The sequence below is a fragment of the Poecilia formosa genome, unplaced genomic scaffold, assembly GCF_000485575.1.
Source record: "Poecilia formosa unplaced genomic scaffold, Poecilia_formosa-5.1.2 Scaffold2, whole genome shotgun sequence".
Lineage (NCBI taxonomy): Eukaryota > Metazoa > Chordata > Actinopteri > Cyprinodontiformes > Poeciliidae > Poecilia > Poecilia formosa.
Window position 1 is genome coordinate 1655300 of NW_006799941.1, and position 25459 is coordinate 1680758.

The 25459-nt window shown below is 36.2% G+C and overlaps 1 protein-coding gene across 1 annotated transcript; it reads left to right on the top strand.

Moving 5' to 3' along the window:
* The first annotated feature begins 554 nt into the window (after window positions 1–554).
* myg1 (myg1 exonuclease) lies at window positions 555–24659 on the top strand. Its single transcript, XM_007548999.2, has 7 exons — window positions 555–895; window positions 1946–2058; window positions 9837–9996; window positions 10873–11022; window positions 14203–14325; window positions 15838–16019; window positions 24269–24659. Exons 1-7 carry the CDS (start codon window positions 614–616, stop codon window positions 24456–24458), a joined length of 1200 nt encoding a protein of 399 aa, XP_007549061.1. The 5' UTR covers window positions 555–613; the 3' UTR covers window positions 24459–24659.
* The last annotated feature ends 800 nt before the right edge of the window (window positions 24660–25459 follow it).

Sequence of the window (25459 nt, forward strand, 5' to 3'; positions counted from 1 at the left end):
TTTTTCTTGTTTTTTGTTTTAAATAATATTTATTTTATTTCTTGAGAAGCATTTGTCTGTAAATTGAGTAAAAATATCACTAATGGGGGATTTTAAAAATCATTTTAGATTTATTTTTGTCAGATGGTGATGACAAAGGTTTGGGTCAGGTCGATTAAAAATGTAATTTTTTTTAAAAAATTTGCAACTGGGAGCCTGTACCTTAGCATCTTCATATTTTCTAAACATTATTTGTCATATTTGCATACATAAGGTTGAGAAATAATTAAAAAAAAATATTGGAAAATTAAAACCCATTTTGTCCCTATTCTCAAGAATCACTGCATAAACGTTTAATTCGATTGTCTTCCAAATGGACTTGATTATTTTAGGGTCTGCAGCGCCATCTACTGTCAGCAAAGTGCCGTACACATTCTTTTACCGTTTTCAAAAGAGGAAAAATATTTTTATATAGTTTAATTCAGGTTACTTTGTTGTTATTTTTTATAATTATTATTTTGTATGTGCAAGTAAGGAAAAATTACCTTTCTACTCGTGACACACCAAGTGCACTACATCCGGTCCGGCAGCTAAATGTGCCCGCCAAGAAGGCTTGTCGTGTGGATTTACATGAATGTGGAGTCCACGAGTTATTGCACTTAAACTGACAAAAATCTCCCATTCAGTAGGACATAAAATCCCTTTGTGTAATTTAAAGGGGTTACATTTGCTGTGTGGGCGGCTTCGTTTTAGCTCTGCGAACAATTGGGGTGCAGAACAACGATTTATGTCAAGTGAACCGAAGAAAATCCGCATTGACGAAATGACCATTAAAAAGATCGGAACTCACAACGGAACCTTCCACTGCGACGAGGTCCTGGCCTGCTTCTTCCTCCGCCAGTTACCGGAGTACGCGGTAGGCACAGCAAACAACAGAGAAGAAACTGTACTTTTTAAAGTCTCTATCCATTGTTTTCTGTGTATGCATCGATATGCCACCAGGAGGCACTGTGGTAACGAAAAACAGGTGTTCTTAGAAGTGCATCACATTTGTACAATCAGAATATTTTTTCTCATAAAGCATGTTTATGTTTGTGTGTTTTTATTCTTTAAACTGCTGAAAATATCTTATAATGTGCAACAGTCTTTAACCAAATATTAAAAAGTCAAGTTTGACTACTTGGAAAAAGGGTTCAAAGCTTTCAGACTTGGGGCACTTCCTTGTCGTTTTAAAGCCATAACAAAATTAGTCCAAATCGTGATTTTTAGCCTTAGAAAAAGGGTTGAAACGTTGTATTCTCTATACTGTTTCATGTGATATTTTATAAATATAAAGTGGTTTGTTATTTTAATCTAAATTAGTGTCATGAAGCCACTTTACATTAGAGAAACCAGCATTAAAGAAATACATTTTGTCCATTTATATTTAGATAAAATAGTACAGTCAAATTTGAGCTATAACACAAAACATAAATCTAGCAAAAGAAGCCAGAAAAATAATACACATTCTAAGGGATTTGTGACAACAGAGTTAACCAAATTATAAGATCTTGAATAAAGCGTTTGAATATTTGTTTATTTCCCAGTAGGTTGCACTACTATACAACATTGTCCAAAATGACTTTTTTCTTCTTGATCATTGCCGTGTCCTCACCCGTTTCCCTTCTATATAAGGTGTGAGAATATAAGACTTTGCAAATCATTCCAACTAATTACATCTATAATGAGCCAGCAAAATTTTAATGCGTCAAACTTATTAAATAAAAGTAAATATTGCATCCAAGAATTGTTTTAAGATTCATGATGAAATTTGATAAACTGTGAATTTCTAGTTTTGAACTCAGAATAGAAACCTCTTCTTGATTTATATTATGTATATGTAATGTATTTATGCTATTTACATGATATTTAGGTGTTCTTTTTCTCCCCTGTGATGTATTTATGAGTGACTGTGTTCTTTCCTCAGGAGGCTGAAATTGTTCGAACAAGAGACGCAGCTGTACTGGCAGAATGTGATATTGTTGTTGACGTGGGAGGAGAATTTGACCCCAAGAGGCATCGCTATGACCATCATCAGAGGTACCGTTATATCCGGGCCAACTTTCAATTGGAAACTCGAAACAAATACGTTTCTATGGATAATTACCCATTATAAGCATCTAAAAAAAATTAGGATATTATAAAAGTGTTCTACATTTTTTGCAACTGTTTTTAAACGGTGAAACCTGTATATTGCATAGATTAATTACTCAAAGTGAAATATTTCAAGTCTTTCAAGATGAGTATGGCTTACAAAGAAAACACAAAATTCATTGTCTCAGAAATATGGAATAGTGTGAAAATGTTAAGCCTGTAAAATGATGGTGCCACTCCCTAAACAGCTAATTAATTCAACACACCTGCAAAGATTTACTGAGTCTGTAAATGGTCTCTCAGTTTGGGTCAGTAGGCTACACAACCATGGGGAAGACTGCTGACTGGACAGATGTCCAGAAGACGGTCATTAACAATTCCACAAGGAGCGTGAATCGAAAAGGTCATTTCTAAAGAAGCTGCTTGTTCTGAGTTTTGTTTCCAGCCGTAGTCACTGAAAGTTGAGAGGATGGAAAAAGTGTGGTGGGAAAAGGTGATGTAGCAACAGCAACAATTTGCAAATGCCTGGTGGAAATGGACATCTGGTGAGCTCATCATAGGAACTACTTTTCAGTTCAACACTCCTTAGAGCAGTTGCAAATGGACAAACATTTATGTAATGGTGGAGTGTTTGGAAAGAGTAGGAGTTTCTTAAAGAGACAGAATTTCTAGGCCTATTTCTTTTAGGTCATGTTTGATATATGCAACATTTTTATAACAACTATAGGTAACATAGTTACTTGATTGTGCTTTAAAATTGCTCTTTGTGCCTGGAAAATACATAATACAACCCCTTTAATAACTTCAAAGCACTCTATCATCACTCTCTTTCTCATCTGTTAAATATTGCAACGCACTCTTTGACTTTAAATATTTTTGTTATTATCAGATGAGGACTTAAACTCTGGTGAGATTCAGTGCAACAACTTTCTTATATTGTCTTGCAAAGTGTGAATTCCTGACTCAAATTTCATCATACAAACTAATAATTGCAGTAATGAAGTATTTGCAATATCACGAGCAGTCCTGCCAAAGAGCCTGGTAAACTTTTAAACAAATGAGTCTAGCATCTGCTGATTATTTATTTATTTATTTATTTATTTATGTTCAGTTCAAAATTAATTTGTGACAGCATAGTGTTTCAAACTAAATACTTGAAGTTGGAAGAAACTGGGTTGATTAATTTCAGTAGTTTTATTATTTTGTCCTGCATTTTCTAATATTTGGGTTGGTGAGCATTTCACACTTTTTATTGTGAAAATGTTTATTGCATTACGACAAAACATTCTCTGTCAGACACACAATTGAATGGGACCTGAAATCTGTATGTCAGGCTCTGAATGAATTTGTCATTACCGGCAGCTATGCTGTCTGTGGTCCAGGTTGTTCACACTGATTTTTTCCCCCCACATTGCAATGTACGCTGGGTTTTGAATTGTGTACTCATGGTAGAAGTGATGAGCTCTTTCATCTTTATCGTACAGCTTGCTTGATCGAAGATTTAACAATATAACTATTCTTGAGAAAACTTCCGCTGGATTTTATCTTAATACTAATAACTCTGTGAAAATGTTACTGGTAGCTGATAATAATTAATCAACAAGATATTCCACCAGGCCTTTTTTCTGGCGAATGCTTGAAATATTGTGAAATGAAAAGGTGCCTGCTTCAGGTCTGGTCTTTAGCTATATATCTACTGGACAGTGTAACTTTATATTACTAACAGAACGCATTACATTTTGATGTGCCAGTTTGGGCTATCTTTGAGCCAGACACTGTAATTAATCTCGCTTATTACACCTAGAGTTTTCTGTCTCTAACATAATTTATTGTGCCACTGTTTCTCTGTGTCTTTTTATGATTATAATGTTTAGATAATAAGATTAGGAATGTTTTCATTATCTAGACCGTCAGAGTAAGTCTCCCCTTGTTTGCTGTTCTGACATATTGAAACCGTGTTTCTCTGAACGAACAATGAAAGGACAGGCTCTGTTTTTTCTACCAAACTTTCTAATGACTGATTTCACTGAAAGTCTGGTCACGTTGTCCAATGTCACATTCCAGGTGTTTTGCTAACTTACTGTTCTGATTATGATAGTAAATGAGTTTTATGGCTACAGTGATGAACGTATGTCGGAGATCTTTCCGGTTAGAGGTAATTAGTGCTCCTTCAATCGAAGCCCCTCCTGCTGTTGCCTCACGAGGTTCAGAGGCTGCCACAGCTCAGCAGGAGGCCACGGGAGAATGTGTCTGTCACTCACATATGCTGATGATGATTGTATTGGAAAGAAAGCATGTACACGGGCCGGATACTGGAGAAACATTTGGAAAATGGTGGCTAGACACGTGAGCTTGACAGGTGCATTGATACAATGAAGAGATGATTTGAGTCTTTTATAAGCTGTTTGCCGCACATTAATTATACATTCTATTTTGTGAGAGGTACAGCTTCAGTTTACTGGTTGCTACTCAAACCAGAAAGAAAGGAGGCATAGTGAATAGATTGGAAAAAGAATGTTTGATATGAAGCTAACAGTGAGTAAGCAAAAGATAAGGTTTATGGATGAAGTAAAGGAGGATAGTAAGAGAGGTGGGATAACAGAAGAGGATGCTAATGATAGGATGAGATGGAGGTAATAATTCGCTCTGGAGTCCCTTAAAAGGGGCAAATGAAAGAAGAAGGCAGTTTGATGACTGGACTGTAATCACTCTTAGTCAATTGAGACCCAGTTAATTGTTGCTTCCCTGTTTCAACTCATTATGTTGTGCAGTCAAGATAAACTGATTTGTTGGGCTTCTGACAACAAATCAGTTTGTTAAAATGGTAGCAGCAGGCTTTTTACTTTGAAGGTGTGAACCAAGACTTCCCCCCCAAAGAGTTTAAATTGTTTGAACTTCATAATCAAATCTATTTGCTTGTTTTTGTATAATAAATAACTTGCACTAAAAGATAGCATTTTAAAACCATTTGTAACCGTGAGAAACCATTAGAGCAGATTGGCCAAGTAGCTGGGGAGAGGAAACTCTGGACCTCTCTGCTTTGGCAGCTGCCCCAACAATCTGACACCAGATTAAGTAGAAGATAATGGATGGATAGATGAGCATTATGAAACAGAAATAAAAAAAACTCTGCTTTTAGGTTAGGTACATAATCTTTACAGAAGTTGCGTATTTCTGAAAGACCTGTGTAGCCGTTTGTTCTTTTTACATTGTACAATTTGCTTAAGGAAGCTCTTCAAAATCTTTACATGGGTAAATTTAGTTAAGATGCTAACATTTCTATAAGCTAACTTGTCTATTATCTCCTATATAATGTCAAGTAGCTAGCTAGCATTGTCTAATACTACTAATGACATGTTAGCTTATAGAAATGTTAGTATTTCTTTATTGGCTACTGGCAGCTATCATCATGTAAGTTAGGTTGTGTTCCAGCACTAGCTAAAACGCTATGCTAAGCTAATATGTGACTGAATTTATGTTAACTAATGGGATGTTTAAATTACATTTGCCATTAGTGTTCACATTACTTAATATTATACTTGCATATTATTTAATAACATCCAAAGGCAATAATTAAAAAAAGTTTTTATTAGATAACATGGCATAAATAGGATATTACCCATCAATTGCTTATAGTATGCAATGTTAAGTTAAGTGGTCTATTGTACCGGTACTAATCTTAGCTAATTTTCTACTAAATGTACGTTTCATAATAGCATGTTTAAGTTTAGCTTAAGTTCTTACAAAATTTGTTTCACTAAATCAAAACATATAGTGACTGGAAGAAGTGGAGGCAGTTCTCCAAACTCCATCTGAAGGTTGGTAAATATCAGGGATTACATGTGACTCATCACTGTACTGAAGAACTGAAATACTTTTCTGAATATAGTATTGAAATTTAAGTTCCAGGTTGCAGATCTGCATGAAAAAATGGATCTTGACACAGCAGGCTGCCTAAACTACTTGTCGTCACTGAGAATATTTAATCTAATCTCACCAGAATTTAATTTATTGAGCATTTTAGATCCTTGTTATTATACACTTAAAAGTGATAACATTAATGTCAAGTGAAATTCGCCATAATTGTGTTCCAACACAATGTTCCACTGAAGTAGAAGAGGTCCTGACATTTATATGGGTGTTACTTCAATAAAAGCATTCAACTCTGACAACGCACCCTGCAGCTCCGTAAAATCTACTCTGACATGCCTTTCATATAATAACAATGCACTGACCCAACTACTGACATCCTTAGACTGGAGTTTGAATTAAAATCTCCGTGATATCTGCACAATCTGATGGAACAGCCCTGATCCATGGACCGGGGTAAAAGCAGGGGAGCTGCACAAGATTATCCTGCAGTTTAAATGTTGTGGTTGATGCTCTTCCTGAAAATATAAAATACAAATTGGGAATAACGATGTTTGGATTTTTGTCACATTTAAAATGTTACCTTTTAGAAGGAGTGAAAATGCAGCCTGATTTGCTGCCTCCTTGCTCAAGCTTAATTTCCCATCGTTGCCAGTTTCAAGAAGCAGGATGTTTCTTGTAATGCTTTGATAAGTCTATGAAACACACACATACACACGCACACACACACACACACACACGCAGACAGGCTAGATACACAGCTTAAAGCAATCCTTCTAATGATTAGAGGGATCAGAAACATTAAGTAGTTTAGCTTGTAAACACATGTGTCTAAAGTTTATTCAAAACTTTTTCTGCGAAAACATTTGCAACTTTTTCCTTTTATCTGTCCCCCTTATGAGTCAGTGTGGCTCATGCTGTAACGTTGATTTCACACAAGCACATCAGATGACTTTATTTATTTTTTTTGGCTCATTCAGTGTGAATATGCTTCTACATTTTTGCCAGTGATGTTTTTTTACTCTCTTCCTATGATATCCTCCATATTGCCGTAGAAATGCCTTAGCTTGGCCAATTAGGCCTTTAATAGCTCTGATTACCCCCTACTCTACCAGCATGTCACTCATTCATTTGACATCCTGCTTTCTGCTGTGCTGTAGTCGTAGCATCCTAATTAAACTTGAATTAAATGACCAGCAGTAGCTTATTGCTGGAGCCCACCCAACTCAGCATGTGTCAGAGGGGAGACCAGCAGTGGCTAACTAAAGAACTCTGTTCTTTAGTTAGCTAACATTAGCTAAGAAGCTAAGATCTAAGTTATTGTTACTGTAAATAAATCTTCTCAATACAATATCAAGTACAAACAGCAACAACTTGAAGGGACTTAGAGCTGAAATGATTAACCTGATTAATCTTGATCAATCAATTATTGAAATAATTGCCATCTAGTAATCAAATAATCATTAACTGGGGTATACAGACTCAAAAAAGTTTCTTTTTTGAGTCAACAAAATACTCGAGTAGTAACTAAGCCAAATCTGTACAAAAAATATATACATTTGATATGTAAGGTTAAAAAAACAACTTGTCTGCAAATATGTTTAAGTGGCATAGTTTTAACTTCACCTGGTTCAAATTCTCTTGGAAAACAAATCTCCTATTAAATACCTTTTGTTATCCAGTTAGTAATCGGTTAATCAAAAAAAGTCAACAGATCAACCCTACACTGTATAGTTTTTAAGTCTTTCAGTAGGACTAAGCTGCAGATGCATGCTTTGCTACAAACGATCAAGAGTTCACTAAAGGAATAGTGCATTGTTTTGCATTTTTAATATTGTATAAGATAAGCTTAAGTGGTTAAATGAAAAATCTGCAGAAAGTGCCAATTAATCAACTAATCATCAGACTAATCGATAGAATACTTGATTACTAAAATAATTGTAAGTTGCAGCCCTACTCATCTTTTGTACAACTTAATCAATGTTGATTAAATTTGCTCCCCTCCTTTGTTCATTGTTCCATCAATCTACTCACCATTTCAGTTATGCTTACACAGCTTTCTTAGGAGTTCAAATTGGTCTTTCTGTTTGAATTTGATGCTGACAGGACAGATGTTTAAGGATTTGGCCTACAATATTTTGATCAGCGGCTTCCAATGAAGCTCAAAGCGTCGTCCCTCCCCCGCTGCGCTTCATGGCTGGTATTTGTGATGGTATTTCTGGTGTTTGTGCCGATATGCAGTGTTTGGTTTTCTCCAAACATTACTCTGAGAATTGTGGCCAAACGGCTCTAATTTATTTTGTCGGCCCAAAGGACATTGCTAGAGAAATCTTATGGTTTCTCTGGATGTACTTTAGAAACATACGTATTGCTGCCATGCTTTTCCTATGAACAGTGATTTTCTCCTTTCAGCCATACATGTTAAATCTTTTCCCAGTTTCACTGTCCTGTACTCTTTTTTTTTTTTTTTTTGGACATTTTTGAGCTTCTTGCAGCTCCCGTGAGAATTACATGCTCTGACCTTGTGGCAAATGTGATAGTTCAACCTCTGCTAGGAAGATTGGCAACTCTTGAATCTTTTCCGCTTGGGAATCTCTTTGTCTGTGAAATGATGGACTCAAAACTGTTTGGAAATGGCCTTATAACCCTTACAGAATGACGTTTGTCAACAGTTTCCTCTTCATTCTCTGCTTTGTGTAAACACTTCAGATCTAATATCTTATTGAACATATATGTGTTTTGGAGGCTTTCACACTACTTATTGATCAATTAATGAAATGTAGTTCTATAGCAGCACAAGGGTGCTAATTGCTTCCTTACTGTAAAAGTGTGAGTGTACTTAAGTTTTGTGAACATATCTTCATTATTTTCCACATGTTTGTTGTCTCCATTTGTATTCAGGTAACACATTAAACACCAAGTAATTTCTTTAATACATATTACGTTTAAAACATTTTACATTTAGCTTAATTTTTAGTCCTCTACTCTTGGAAGACTATTTACAGTTCCTTGTTTTTGGGGTTTGAATAATTTCAGACCTAACTGTGTACCTGCTATTATAATTTATTTCTTAAAAGTTAGAAATTCAAATGTCAGTATTTTTTGGGGGGGCTGATTTCCAGCTTTTGTTTGAAAGGAAGAAAAAAAAACCCTTGAAATTATGATCTAGTTTTGAAATCTGTGATATAAGAAGTCATAAGTAAAGCACAGAAATATTTTTGTGGCTTTCAGGCAGCGAAAGCCACAAACTGTGTGAGAGGACGTTAGCCATAAAGCAGTGCTATAATAATAACCTAAAACAAAAACTTAAATAACATCTTACTTAACAATTAGCATGGTTAGCATTACAAAAAAACAGTCTCTGTCAACATATTGTGTAAATCCTAATATTAACTCCTAAAGATTGCAGTATTTTCAAATCCAAAGATTGACATCTGTAAAGTAAAAAAAAAAAAAAAAACAGAGCATCTTTTCCATTCCACTCTGTTCAACCGCACTGTTCTTTGCTGAAAGTCTTTTTCTTACAATTCTTGACATGTCAGAATAGAAAAATGTTCCTTTTAAATAGCTGCTCACATTTCTGTGCCTCCAGCCTGCTCATACTGAGAACGGTTAGCTTTCGGTCTTCTTCCGTCAGTAGCAACATCCACACCAAAGAGTGTTGTGAACATGACGTGGTAGCACTCGGTTTGGTGTGTTTACTTGTTTTCAACCAGCTTGTCACTTGTTCCACCTCATCTCTTTTATTAATGGTTAAAAAAGTGAATTAGTTCAACTTTGTTAAACTATGGTCATAAATGCAAACCTTTGTTTCGGCTGCAGTGATCTGAGAGGTTATCTTGTTCTCTCTTCAGGACTTTCGCAGAGAACTTCCACAGTCTGTGTCCTGAGAAGCCGTGGGTGACCAAGCTCAGCTCTGCCGGTCTGGTCTATCTGCACTTTGGCCGCCGGCTGCTGGCCCAGCTGACGCAGATGAAGGAGGACGACAGGCAGCTGGACGTGCTTTTTGACAAGGTGAGAAAAGGAAGATAACAGATTTATGGTCGCCCATGGATTGCCACTGATTGTGCTTTATTTATTATACTAACAGTCAGCTGTTGGAACCAGATCTGTTTTTCACTGAACAGTGTGTTTTTATCGTGAATTTGAAAGCTGTGACGACCTTCTTAAATGGGAGAGACTTTTGCTCATATTGCAGTAAAAAGCATTCAATCTTAACTGCAAACTAGAAAACTAAAAAAAAAAAAACAAAAATCAATGCCACTGTAACAATTGCAAAATGTTCCTTTTTGTTACTGTTTAATTTGCAGCCATTGTTTGCTCTTGATTATTGTCAGTAAGGAGGGATAATTCAAATGATTTATTGTTTCTGAACTCTTGGCCAACAGAAACACTCAGCTGTCAGAATTTAGAGCCTCACGATGTCAAACATAGGTCAACTTTAATATTAGTGCCATTACGCCATATCGTCTTGGTTTGTTTGATGTAATGCTGTGTTTAAAGCCATAGATAATCCTTTTAGGCAAAGCTCAGGCTTTACTTATTTTAGTGTTTCATGTCTTCTTCTCAGCTGTTTTAGACAAACAAGTGCTTTGTTTTCCTTTCAAGCCTCTTGCAAAATGTCAGCTCTTTGGTGATTGACCTTCCGATGACCTGAGGGTTTTCTGCCCCAAATCAGCTTCTGTTTGTCTCTTCTAATCCTTGCATGCATTTTACTTTCTTCTTTTTAATCTCTTATGTACCATGGGGTCATCTCAGTAAGTTATTTTCCCATGCAAGTCCTTTTGTTTTTTCAGATTTCATAAGACTAAACAGACTTTATGTTAAAAAAAAGAAAAGGTGGATTCTCCTTACTGATTCTCAATGCGTCACGTGTCTCTTCACTCACAGCTGTACGAGAACTTTGTGGAGGAGGTGGATGCTGTAGACAACGGTATCTCACAGTTTGATGGGGAAGCTCGTTATGCCGTCTCCTCCACGCTGAGTGCACGTGTCGCACATCTGAATCCTCGCTGGAACAGCAAGAGTCAGGACACTGAGGTGAGCGCATGTGACCGTGCATGTGCGATTTACTCACACGTGGAAAGGCATGGAAAACATCACAGGGTTACTCTACCGTTTAGGGATCTGCGGTTATTTATTTAGAATTGTTGATGGTTTTCGTTAAGGTTTTAATTTTTCCAATAATTAAATAAGGGGTGTCCGGAATAGCTTTATTCCATACAGTTATCAGTAAACTATGGCTGTATTTTAGCATTTGTTAGAACTGCCTAATAAAGAACGAAGAGTTTTGAAAAAGTATTGAATTTTGGCCTGGAACAATGTTTAGGCACCTTTCGTCAGTCCTTTCATAGATCTTTCCAGTTTTCTCAAGCCAAAGTTGCTTTCTTCAAGCTTCTATTGTTGTGTGCCGATGAACAAATGTACAGTAGTAGTGCTTTGTCATTATAAGGCAGAAAAGAGCAGCAAAGCTTGATGTAGGAGAAGATGAAACTGGAAGGATGAAAACATTTTCCAGCAGATAAAAAGTGTTTTTGTGCAGTAAAAATAAGTCTAGTATACACAAACACCAAAAACAAACAACAGCCCCCTTTAGGTTTTAGGCTGGTTTAAATGTAAAGCAATATCTTTTTAAGTTCTGTTTTTCCTGATGTTTTTGTTGGATTAAAAATAGAAGGTGGTACAGAAAAACAATTATTCAATAAACAATACATATTCTTACAAGTATAAATGTCATCTACACTATGTGTATTATTTTATTATAGAGTTTAAAAAGCACTTTAAATCTTGAGTGTTACCCATGGAAAAATAATCAACCATTTTGAAACCCTAATTATTACAATCCTCTGCACAGTAGTGAATTGCAAACCTGAAAACAAGTAGCCAGCATATGCATATCTGAAAAAAAAAGAAATATAATGACATTATCATCAATGTATGAGCCACTGTATCTCTGAGTGACATTTTACTATTTTAATGAATTATTATGTTTATGTTTATTTTCTTTTATATCTATCTACATAAACAATACATATTCTTACAATATAAAGTTACCACATACAAAGTGAAGTAAAAAACATTTTCTCTATACCTTTTGCCTTTCAGTTCTTAAATATTTGTTCTTAAGGTGTTTCATGCTTTAACATTCTTCGTCTGTTCTGTTGTGTTGAGCCGAGTGCCTTTGTTTGTTTTAAACACACAGTTTGAACTGCACACTTATCTCAGTCTGCCATTGTGCATCGCTGAGTAGTTGTACATGTTCTAAGTGAAGGTTTGCAGATTTGCTGCAGTTGCCAGCAGAAGATGGGAATAGAGGATGTGAGCAATTTACATATTTATAGATCCATGCATTGTAAATGAAAATTATATGTTTTACATGTAAGGCATTTAAAGCATGAAGGGTTTTTCCAATGTAACATACAATATTGATGATGTTTGATTTGTTTTTAGATATTTTCGAGGAATAATAATTGATATTAAGTGATATTCATCTTGTTATGATAAACGGTAAAATGGCCTGAACTTCCATTATGAATGATGAATAACCTCTTACCTTCATACATTTTCAATTGCCACCTTTTGTGTGGCTTTGATATTAGACATAAAGCTTTTGCACTCAGGCGGTTCCTATATAAAAAAAAATCCCTCTTAATTATAATGACATGCATAATGAACAAGCTGTCTTGACACAAAAAAACCTAAATGGGTTAAGAGTGTTGTGACTAACAAAATGGGTGCAAAGCAATTAGTGTCCAGAGGTTCAATTTAAAGCCGAACAGAAACAGACTCGCCGAAGACCCAGTGTCACTTTTCTGTCTCATTAGTGCAGGATGGGAATGTCTTCAGGGAATCAGCACCTGTTTTCAGAAAGCCCTCACGAGATATATGCTGCCCAGCCTTGCAAATATGTTGACTATGCCAATGGCTTTTTGCATTGTAAGGGCTCTTAGGGGACCAGTTGGCCTATTTGTTTTTTCACAATTCAGCTCACACAATTATTATTTTTTTGTCTGGGTACTTTCCTCCAATTTCCACACTAACTGGTCCTTCTGGCAAGCCGTCTTGGGGCGTCACTGGAAAACTGAGACAGATTTATGGTAGACTAACCTGTGAGCTCTTAGCAGTGGCTGTGTGTTATAATTGAAAAAAAGCGTATTGGATTTTTATCTCCTCGATCCATGACCGCGAAAACCCTCTGCTGCTGCAGGCTTCTGATTCAGATGCATACAGATTAGACCTCTCTATGGCATACAGTATGAAGCTGTGTGTGGAAATGTTTGTGCTGTGTTTTTGAGATTGTACCTTATCAACTGAGTTGATTTGTACATATTATGTTGAAAAAAATAATACATACATGACCAAAAGCATGAGTTTCATTTCCAACCTTTCTTTGGAGACAAGTTAGATTCCTTTCACCTGGAAATTTTCCGTTAGGCTCTCATTATTCAAAGCAGGTGGTTCTGCACACTTAACAGCTACAAACCTATGTAAAAATTGCCCACTCTTGTTAAAATCTGTGAACCTTTTAGAGAAGAGGAACTCAGACTTTTTAGTAATCATGTCATACTTTCTGTCTTCAGCTGAGGACACAACCACAGTACCCTTGAAATAAAGATTTTATTGAGGTCTCTAGATGACAAACACTGCGCAGCTCTTTTCTTTGACCTCTTAAAAACATTTACCACTGTGGATTTTATCTTATTAAAGCAAATTATTATTGGTATCAGACTGTCAGAACCCTGTAGTTCTTTCTGAAGCTGCCCAATATAGCAAACTGCAATTGGATATTATATTGATATAATATCCAATATAAGTATTGGATATTTCAATACTTATTGAAATATCCATGTGCAAAACAAAAGGACTGCTTTATTCCAGGTGTTTTACATTAACACTATTTGTGACCTGTTGGGTTGAATTAGCTCTGCTCGAGATGTGGATTTCAGTGACCAAGACATTGTGATGAGGGAAAATAAAGATTAATTTGAAAAGGAAGGATTATGCACAACTGATATCATCATATTTAACAATTATATTGCAATTATTATTCTCTTTTCTTTGAGTTTCACATTAAGCAATTTCTAAAAACAAACTGGAGAAACAGTTGTGATGATGCGTGAAGATGTAATTTGTTTGAATGCATTTCCTTAGTGCTCTTAATGTGGCCCTCCAAGAAACTTCAAAATTAATCACAAGCTAACCTCTTCAATATTTCACTAGGATGGTTTCAAGAAGGCCCTGAAGATGGTTGGGGAAGAGTTTCTGGACCGTCTGGATTTCTACAAATCCTCCTGGCTGCCAGCCCGAGCAGTGGTCGAACAAGCATTCAAAGAGAGAAATCAGGTAACAGCAATGTGAACACTCATTTATTTTTCTCTTCCTTTTGTTAAAAAGAATAAAATGTCTATTTATTAATGCAGACAAAACAGAAAAGTTGTGAACAAAACATGTCTGAAAGGTGAGGGTAATTCATAAAACACATTTGTTGTGAACAATGATCAGTAAATATGTTTTTGTTTTGTTTTGTTTATGCTTTTGTTACACATTTCCTGTGCCTTTAAGAGGTGTCTACATCCTTCAAGATTTATTCAAACTGTTAAATATTTACTCTTTAAAGTATGAATATATGCATAGATTGTCATCTGTAACAAAACTAAGTCAAATGTACGCATTCACAGATGAACAGCTTGAGTTTTGACAATGCCTATTATGTTGAGACTAAACAGAAAATTAACACAAACAGCACAGTCATGAGTGTAACTCAAACGGAAAAATAATCTGCTTCTGTTGCACCTTTTACTTGAACTGTTATGATAAAAGCTGAAATATTTCCAGGAAACCTACAAACTACTTTTAGTCATTAAATTGTACAGAAATATGCTTTTATTCTCCCACAGTGGAAAAAAAATCCTTAAATTTTTGTATTTATTAGCCTGATTTGTTTAAATGCATTTAATTGTAATATTATCTGAATAATTAAAAGTAATTAATTCAGTAATCAATATAAATTTGTTCAGTTGGATACACAGTCTGCACATTGACGTGCAGCCACAGCAATAATCACCCATGTGGCTCTATATGTTTTTAAGACATTTATTTATTAGGTGATTAAATGTAGCTAACAACTTATCTAACTGTGTTTTAAAGTTGCACTTAGCAACTTAAAAAGCTAGCGCTGACTTTGATTTTACTGTCATCTTAACCGTAGTTGCTGGATGGCATCTCTTCAGCTGCTTTTCATTCATGTGTTCCTGTGATTCATAATAAAACCTCGTAGATCATTAAAATGTTCTTTTTACCATTACTTGCATGAAGTACCACAATCATTTAGACCATTTGGGCTTTTGAAAGTCTTGAAAAACATTTCATCACATAAAATGCTGATGTTTTGATCAGGACAACTAAACAAATTGTGACCAGATCAACCACTGGTCACAATTTGAAGATGCCTCTTTTGAGTGGAGAACCAATAACCTATGACATGAAGCCAGATGGCAGAGCTCCAATTATACCTGACTGGGAAGCGACTTTTAATAAGAGAAGAGCAAATATGTAACTATAATTTTTAATGCTGATGGAGAAGATGTTTTTACTCCCCCCACTGTCTGATTAAGCTAAGAGTTTTATTTTTTTAATTGGTTCCACTCTGTTGATCTGATTGGCTGAAGCTCGCCAAAGACAGACTGTAAAAACAGATGGTTCATTTTAGTCATCTGCCAAGAGTTTTCCTTTTTTCCACAAACATTTTTCCGCATCGACTTCTTAAACGTCTCTCAGCAGCAAACTGTCTGACACGGTGGCTTGGGAAGAAAAGAAAATTCACTGATTGAAGTTTCCCTTCTTTGTTGTTTCCAGGTTGATCCCAGTGGGGAGGTGCTGCTGTTCTCTCAGGGTGGCTGTCCCTGGAAGGAGCATTTGTTTGCGCTCGAGAAAGAACTAGACGTAGAATCTCCCATCAAGTTTGTCCTTTACCCGGACCTGAACGGCCAGTGGCGTGTCCAGTGTGTCCCTGCAGGGCTAAACACCTTCCAGAACAGGTAGCCACAACACAGACTTGAACCAAGTTCTGTTGTTCTTTTTGTTGTTAAATATCATTTAAAGGCCAAATCTGCTGATAGGGCACAGCTTTGGACTGTTTAAATGTAGGGAACATCTCAGAGAAGTTATCTTTGTGACTGTGGCTCCCACAAAGCTTCCTACAGAACAATTTTATCAAATGTTGTTACAGGCAAACCTTAGTTTCCTTCATGTGTGGAAGTGAGCTTAGGTCTGGTGACAGAGACAAACGATGGGATACGATTTACCTTTAATGCTTAGTGAACCATTTGACAACAGCTCACGAAGCGTGAGCATGTTATCCAGGGAGAGCATGCGTCCTACAAAGACTGAAGAACTTGTTTTTACTCGTTTGCAAGGAGGTAATATCTTAGTTAGGACAGCAGTTTTGTTCTCACAGCTCTTTCCGAGGAGCAGGAAGACGTAAACACAATCAACACTTTGATGAAGCCACCAGAGTCTTTTTTTTTCCATGCACACACCTCTCACTCAGATATATCTTTTTTTTTTTTTGACTCCCTGCTGTTAATTAGACCCAGTGCTTTGAATGAAGTTAGGCGACATATTTCCTGTTTGACAGCTGCATTTACTTAGAGCTACTACCTATACGCTTTAGAGTTTTCATTAATATTAATGTGTGTGGGATTCATGCTCTGTTGAGCAATAGAAATTAGCATATTGTGTCATTATCTCATCATCCTGTTCAGAATGTGAATGCCATTCAGTCGTCAAAAGTCTCTTTTAGTTTAACAGAATGTTGTGTGCAACTATGTAGAGCTGCACAGTATGTTCAGTTGCAATGGTCATTACAAAATATGCTGTAGGGTTGTCAAAAATAATATATATCTCGATATAATCGACAGTAGAAAAATGAATTATTCAAGCATATTCATTTGCATTAAAATCGATTTGTCCAAATGGTCGCATTTTTTCCAGCAGCAGTGCTCAAGTAGCAAAAATGGTAAGTATATCCAGAAAATTACAGTTGTGTCCTTCTTTAGTTGCTAAGCAAACTCAGTAAGACAGAAAAAAAGAAATGCAGAAAAATGCCAAATGTTAGCTGAGTTACAGCTACAGTGCAGATGTTCGACAGTACTTTGAACAAAAGTAAAGCTTCTGTATCTGCAGTGGTGAAGTAGTAAATCTCCCTCACTGTATCTGTTTAAATATTAGCTTCATGAACAGCCCAATGACGGGGTTCTGGAGGTCTGAGCTCCCCGTCAAGATGCGCTTCCCAGGTTTGAAATGAAGAATGACGCAAACCTGTTTTCTGCTGCGGTACCAATTAAAAAAAAATACAAAAATTATTATATTATTCCTGATGTTGCTATCTCTGGAAATTTTTAAGTATGCAAACCATGCTCTCGGCACATGAAATGCGTGTTTCACTTTTCTTAAAGTACGTTTACACTAACGTCCAGATGTACTACTTCTTTGCCAGGATGTTTTTAGCACTGCGTCACCATCTGCATATGTTCTATGGAGAATTGCTTGGCCTCAGTTTCAGCTGTTTATCAGCAGAATAAGAGGATACAGCCTATAGAGGTTTCTGCGTAGTTTCTACCTACAGAGTTCTGATATGCCTTGTGCACACTTCTGACCAAGTCAAAATAACCTAAACATACTTGAAAAAGCTCTCTCAACAAGTATCTTATGCAGAGGCAGTCAGAAGTAGTCATGCACCAGAACCCAAAATGTCTTTGTGATATTTTTTGTGACCTAACCAAATTTTGTTAGGCTTGTGTTTATTTTTATAAGTTGTGCTCGGAGTATGTATTACATTTCTAAAATAACCTTAAAGGATGAAGCTTATGTTTTCCTCCTCTGTAAGTATAATGTCCACCAGGTACATATTGCACTCAAACTGGCCTAAAGAAGGTACAACAACATTCAGTCTCCTAACAGCCAGCACAACCAAATTTGGGTGCAATTTGGAGGTGTGTGTCTTCTCTCCATCTGGAAAACCACCAGGTTGGAGGATGGTAGATACTAGATGTCATGTGTAGTAGACGTTTTTGGCATGGACTGTGGAGTTTGTTGCAGGTACTAATGATTCTAATGGTTTAAAGCAGTTGCTTAGAGGAGCTGTCAGCCTGCTGTTGCAGGTTGAGGTAATATTTACCCAGAGATCAGAGTAGCCAGTCCTGTTTCCAAACCTTTATTGCACAGTCAAAGCTGGTGTCAGGACAGCTTAAAATGCTGGTTGCACAATTTATTCATGTTAGAAATTGGGAAATGTCATTTCATGAATGTCTGAATCATCTCATCTGTCAGATAACAAATCCACAAAATTTTATTGGGCAAAGGAGAACAACAGCGGGCCGAATGATTTAATACCCCCCGTCAGTATGCTGGGCAAAATCTTACCTTATCTTTTTGTGTCATACAAGGCAGGAGTTTATATTAAGAAAGTTTTTATTTTTTCTCAAATGTCATTTTAAAAACTCATCGCTTACTAAACATTAATGTAATTATATTCAAATTAAAAATAAAGACTGAGATACAGTGTAAGTAACTAGCCTCTCATTTTTACCTGGTTGCAAAAGCTTTAATTAAGAAACTTCCACCGAAAGTTTATGTATGCAGCATTAATTAAAGCTAATTCTATAAAATGTTTATCTATCTCCTCCCTGCAGCTGATTTCTGGTTTCACACCAAGATTATTTGTAAGTGAAAACTCAAAACAATTTCAAGCACTGCCATACATCTGAGTGTGTGTTCAGAAGCTGATTGGGGACATTTAATTAAGATTTTATGCATAATCCTGCTTATTATACGTTTAGTTTGGAGGCTTGTGTTGGCAAATATTAATTGGTTCAGCTAAAAATCCTATGATGCCTGTGAGACTTCATCAAGTTTTTCTTTTTTTTTTCTTTTTTTTTTGGCTTTATGGCTTGGAAATGTTTAAAGGTAAATGTAATAAAAGTTGATAAGATTGGTCCAAATTCATTAAGTTAATGAGTAAAAATGACAGCAGATAATATTGTGAAAAATGAGGAAGAAAAAGAGCCAATTAATGCAGCTGGTGAGACTTTGTGCTCTGTCTGTTTTAGCAATACATGTCCAAATCTCGGTAATGACTTGTAGGCAATAAAATACTAAAAGTTTTTTTTTATTTTATTTCTGATGTTACTCGTTAAAATAACTCTGAAGCAATCTAATACATTATTTTCTATGAAATTCTGTGAATCTCTGAAGCGTACACCGGCATGTTCAAATTGATCTTCTTTGTGATAAAACAGAACTCATGATAAATTATTAAAAATAAAACTTTCACCTTCTAACGAAAAGCCTTTAAACTTCAACTGGAAATCTAACCAGTCTGGAAACCATGAAGGTGTTTGCACAGCGGTGCAGCCTTCAACAAATATATTGTTTCTCCAGCAGTTGTTGATTGCTGACACTGCTTGAAATATCAGTGATCAGACTGTTATACATTTTCATGTTTTTGTTTAAACTTGTTTTAATAAAGTTTTGAACGTATTGGATTTTTATTCAACTTTGTCATTTTAAAGAACAGGTAAGAAGATTTTGCACTGTAAAATGAAATCCATGAATAACACTAATATTAAGTTGGTAGGTTAAATTATATGTATTACAGAGTAAGATTTCATTGTGAATTCAGCAGATGTCTGTTGCACTGTTATTCAGCGAAACTTCTTTTTTTTGTGTCGTCGTTGCAGTGACCTCTTGCTGGAATTGAGTCCACGTTGTCACTCTCGATAGCATCTCTAACCTCTTCACTGCTCTGTTCTTTAAATATATTTTTCCTCCACCTGTGACGGAGTCAGACCCGGCCTCAGATTCAAAGGGCTCATTACTGTTTGTGAGTTTCTTGAAAGCAGCAGGGGACCATCTGAGCAAATTGTGCTCACACACACAGGAAGTTAAAAAGAGATTTTATTTTGTTCTCCTGTTCTGACCAGTTGGTGTCATGTTGGACACTTTTATTTTTCACCTCTTCCCACAAGCTCCCGTTTCTCCAGCTTTCCAATTAGGGTTTTTTTTTCTTCAGCTTCTCTGCTCCTCCTTTCTCTTGGGACTTTTCTGTCTGTCCCATAATTATCCTCTTACATTTCGTCACTTTTTTTTTTCCATCTGTCTTGCTCCTTCCTATTAATCCTATTTTCTCTCCTTCTCCAATTCGTCGTCTTCATCTACTATCTCACTTTCTCAGCTTTCACACTTTCTGCCGTTCCCCTCTTCATCCTCCTGCTAGACATTTTTCCACACCTCTGCAGAATCCTATCCGGCAGCAGTATGTTTGAACTTAAAAGACAGGCACCTGTTTGTGGTCTCGGAGCGCCTCAAAGATTTAATTTAATGAAAACATGCTGGTTGGTGGGGAGCAACATGGGAACAATGGCTTATACGATGGATTAAAATAAAAAAGAAAACATGGCTCCAGATGGCTCTTCTCTGGGTGGCCTGTTTCCTCCCAGTAAGCTTGTGCCGACTCTGCAAAAGGGGTGTTGTTATCGCCTGTGTCCCTGCTACTGCACCTGGGGCGAAAGAGGTCTATTTTTATCTGCATTACATTGCTAAGGAAATGTGAGCCAGCAGAAGGGAGATGGAAGTGAAAGTATTCTTTCTAGAAATGTGCTGTATATTACTGTATATGCTGAATGATACTATAGCCTGAAAGCATCACGGGGAAAAGCAAATAAACACCATTATTTGTGCAAGAAAAATAGCTGCTGTCATCTGTAACCTTATGTTACTGCAGAATTTTAGTACTTTGTATCGTCTGTTCCTACCATATTTTCAATCATTTTTAGCCATAAGTTAAAAACAAAAACAAAACAAAAAAAAACGCTGACTAGTATGTGGAACTAATTTGTCTTTTTCCAAGATGTCACAATAAGGTTTACATTTTGTCATGATATTTTTTGCGGTATTTATTGTGGTAACCATGCAAGTTTTGTGGTTTTCAAAAATTTAATTAATATTAATTGTCACAATAAATGAAAATTTTTAAGATAATTTTTTCCGGTAACCATAAATAAATCCACCTTCTCTGTCTCAAAATGGTCTCAATCCCAAAATTATTGAAATAACAGAAGCAGCAAGTCTTTGAATTTATTACTTTCAGACTAAAAAAAAACAAAGAAAGTTAAGGTAGTATTCTTTTAGGCAAAAATGAAGTTATGCCATAAGTTGGTGCTTTTTATTCATGGTAAAGTTATGAATATTCGTAAAGAAATACATAACATTAAGTTCCAGAAGAGTGAAACTATTACTTATGTAATGCTAAACTCCATCCATGAACCAAATGTTTGCAGTATTAACCATTTGCCTTTTTAATTAATATATTAGAGGCAAATAACAAGCTCATATATGTGCATAAAACAGCATTTGAGTCAGTAGTGCAATAACCTAAATGTACATCAAAATTACTAAACAATAATCTATTTGTATTGTAGGATATATATTTTTATACTAACAGCTTATATTCCTGTAGATGAAGGACAACTAGTAGGTCAAGTGCTGCAAAATGTCAGTAATTGCAGTTTTAAACTAATAATGTTCTGCTTTTTCCAGTGTTATCTAAATTAAAATAACACTATTTTTTTTTATAGAATCACTTCGTATCAGCTGAGATTCACCTGTGGTGGTCTTCTCCTGTGAGATTGTAATTTGCTAATTGAGGTCATAGTTTTAGTCTGGTCATCTTGGGAAAAGCAGCTTCCTGCTCTGCCATAACAGCAGCAGCTGCAGCAGTCATCATCCCCCCTCCACCTCCACTCCTTTGCTCATTACCACCCCTGTTGACCTTTCCTCTGAGCTTGTTTTCCAGCCATACTGTGGAGCAATCGATTTGTTGATCCCTTAACAGAGATTATTCAGCAGCTTTGCCACGCTCTACACCTTAGGTGGTCATGTGACAATCCTAATAGGTGTGAAACTGGGTTCTCTTGAGAGTAATCCCAGTTTTTATGTGGTGCTTATTTATTATTTTCTTGGTTGCTTATCCCTCTGGGCATACAGATTTTGTGAGATGTTACTTATATTTAGAAAATGGCAGAATATTTCAGATAGGCATTTCAAAAAGCTCCTCACAACAACTTTAAACTGTTTGACAGGTGTGTCAGCTTATTTTTGACAAGTTTAAATGCATACATCCATAATTCATTCCATATTCAAGCAAGAAGACAGAGAATATTTTTAGGATCTGGGGCCATTTTCTCTCCGGGTTTTGAAGCATTTGAAGTAATTTAAAGCCTATTTCAGAGACCGTTAGAATGCAGGAGGTGAGCAATGAAGTGCAGAGTCAGAATTAAATCAGAGTGAAAATATGCTAAATATAACAGTTCTTTAAGGAGGGCTGGAAACTAACATAATGGAGATTATAACCCCATCAAAGTAGAAATGACATGCAGATGTGCGCACACTCGAGATAACTAGTAATGCGTTTTAAACGATTGGCCATGCTGTTGTTGACAGACGTGTGTATTACATGCAGTAGGTGGTAAATGAGCTGCTCCACATTTTATGAATTGTCAGCTTCTATACGCCTCATCCAGAGACGCTTTGTGGAGGTCAGCTCATAAAACCCCGCGGAGACAATCTTTTCCCGCACTTTGTAAGATTGCTTGTTGACTCCGACACAGTATGACTCGCCCGCCACTTTGTCGACTCGTGATTTTCCACATTGCTGGAGAAGAATAAAGCCAACTTCTATTATTGCTGTATTTGCAGGCGCTGATGCTAGATTTGCTGTGTGCAAAGGTTCCTTTCACATTATGGCAGCCGCTCGTCTCTTGTTTTTCTGGTCATTGAATTTGAAAAGAGGAGGATAATACGAGATGTTGTGGAAAGCGATGCGGAAATTTAGCATTGAATTAATTTTTAATGTCTTGTATGTTTTTCTTAATGATTTTTGTTTTTTTTATATATCCAGAAACACTTACTTTTTTTTTCTGCTCTTCACTTGATAGTTAGATTTGTGATAAAATGTCTATTAGGTTTATATTTAATTCTGTCCTTTTTAATAAAGGCTCAGTCTTCAAGTTGTTGGCAGCAATACTTTCAACAATAGCTTTGTTGTCTCTAAATTAATATGAGCTTGTTTTCTTTGCATTATTTGAGGTCTGAAAGCACTACATCTTTTTCATTATTTTAACTGTTTCTCATTTTCTACAAATAAATACTCAATTTGTTCTTGGAATTTCAGAGACATGTTCACAGAATAAAAGAACAATGTTCATTTTAACCAAACATATACCGATATAAAGTAAAATCAAAGAAACTGATCATTTTGCAGTGGTCTCTGTATATTGTATTTGCACATATTGATAATGGGACAAAAAACGGTCTTGAAATATAAATGTTTTTTTAAGGCCTTTTTTTCTATACTTTCAGTAGAAGGCAGAACTTTAAGGAAATTTCGGGTAATTCAAAAATGATGCAGAAAAGTTAAAAAAATATTTCCTTCTCTGAGTCAAAGTTCTGGGTTTGATCAAATCAAACAAACCCTGAATATCTGGTATATTGCGGCTAAAACAGAATTGTTTCAAAGAATAAATGCAAACATGTAACAAACTAAAGTTATATTAAGATTTTCACTTTATTTACAACTGAACCCATGCAATCAGGTTTTATTTCTTTAAGTAACATTATTTCACTATAATTTAGAGAATCTAATCTGTGAGCAAAGTTTTTATTATTATTGTTTTAAAAGAGAAATCTTTCTGGTAACTTCTGTAGACAAGCCATTTTTGTTCATTCTCTCCATAAACTTTAACCTTTAAAGTGTTAACTGAGACCCATAGAGGCTGAGATGTTTCTGTATTATGTCTGGGCGTTGGACAGTAACTCTGAACTGAACTTTACTTGAACGTCCACTTCTGGGAAGATTGCCTCCCATCTTGAGTGTTTTTCACGCAAAGATATAAAGAATCTTTTTCACTGTAGCTGATGGTCTGTAAATTGTTAGAAATGGTCTTTTATTACTTCACAGGTTGATGGACAGCAAGAGCCGCAGCTCTTCTTATTTAGACGCCTGCATTCAGCTCATGTCTGATGTTACTTAAAAAATTAACTGAAAAGTAAATTGTCGTCAAGGCTGATATCTTTTCACTGGTTTGGTTTTTAATTTTTTTTCTCATTTTATTCCAGATTATGTATTTGTTCTTCTATTTCGATGTCTTGTTTAATAGAAATGAATGATAAACAGGAAGTGAACCATGTGGCGTCCATCTGTCTGACCGACTCTCCCTTCTGTTCCCAGGCTGCCCCTTCCAGAAGAGTGGCGCGGTGTGCGAGATGAAGCGCTGTCGGAGCTCAGTGGCATTAAGGGATGTATCTTTGTCCATGCTGGAGGATTTATTGGCGGGAACAAAACCCAGGAAGGAGCCCTGGAAATGGCCAGGAGGACCCTGCAGGCTGCCGCCCAGCCTCCTGCGAACGGAAGCAGCTAAACGTCCAGAACGAGCAGCCAATGCTTTATAAAGAAACAAAGAATAATGTGTTGGTGTAGATTATAATGGTTTTGTTACATCATGAGTCACTAGCTGTCTTGTAGTTTTTCTATGTAATAAAGGCCTCTGTGGCTTCTTGGTATTCATATTTCCTGCTGGATTAAAAACATCAATAAACAAACAGTATTTCTCACTTTGCTCTAATCCTTTGGTTTCGCCTCAGTCGAGTAAATATATGTTGCCCTCTGATAGATCAGCTCCTGCATCTTCAAAGCCTGTGAATACCACGGCCTTACCTTCAAGGGTTGATTTATATACACACCTGGACGGTGGTTCTTCCTTTCATTTCTAGTATTGCTGACATTAACCAAAGCACAACAAAGAGATTCAGACGTCACTTCTTCCAGCTCCAAGATCAAAGCGTCAATAATGACGCCTGATTAATTCAGAGAAATTAAATTTCCAAACGCCATGGAGGAGGCGTTCCCTGATTCACCCGGTGCCTCGGCAAGGTTATTGGCACAGTCAATTTCCCGCTAATAAACTCAGAGGATGTGCCCTAAATTTTCTCATTAATACTCTTTTTTTTTTTCTTTTTTTTTGCTCCACTCCAAAGCTTTTTTTATAACTCTGCTCTTATTGCGTGCTTTCATGAAGCTGACCTTATGCCTCTGGTTCTACATGACATTTTATTTTACTATCATTGCAGGTGTTACTGTGTAAATGCCACAGCAAGGGGAAAAAATATAAGTGACGTGTTGCTTACAGCTGCTTTGTGTCACTGGTGTTTAGTGGTGCAGAATAGTTTAAGTTTTCAAGTAAAAAAAAAAAAAATGTCATCTTAGATACGAAGTCAAAAGAACAAAATGACTTGGAGAATAAACAGTTTTAAACTAATAAGCTTGTGATAATGAATGAGAAGTTGACATGCACTCACCTCTGGTATAGATTATGAGTGTATGAGTAGGGGCTCAAGCATTTGTTGAGTAGTCATCAACATC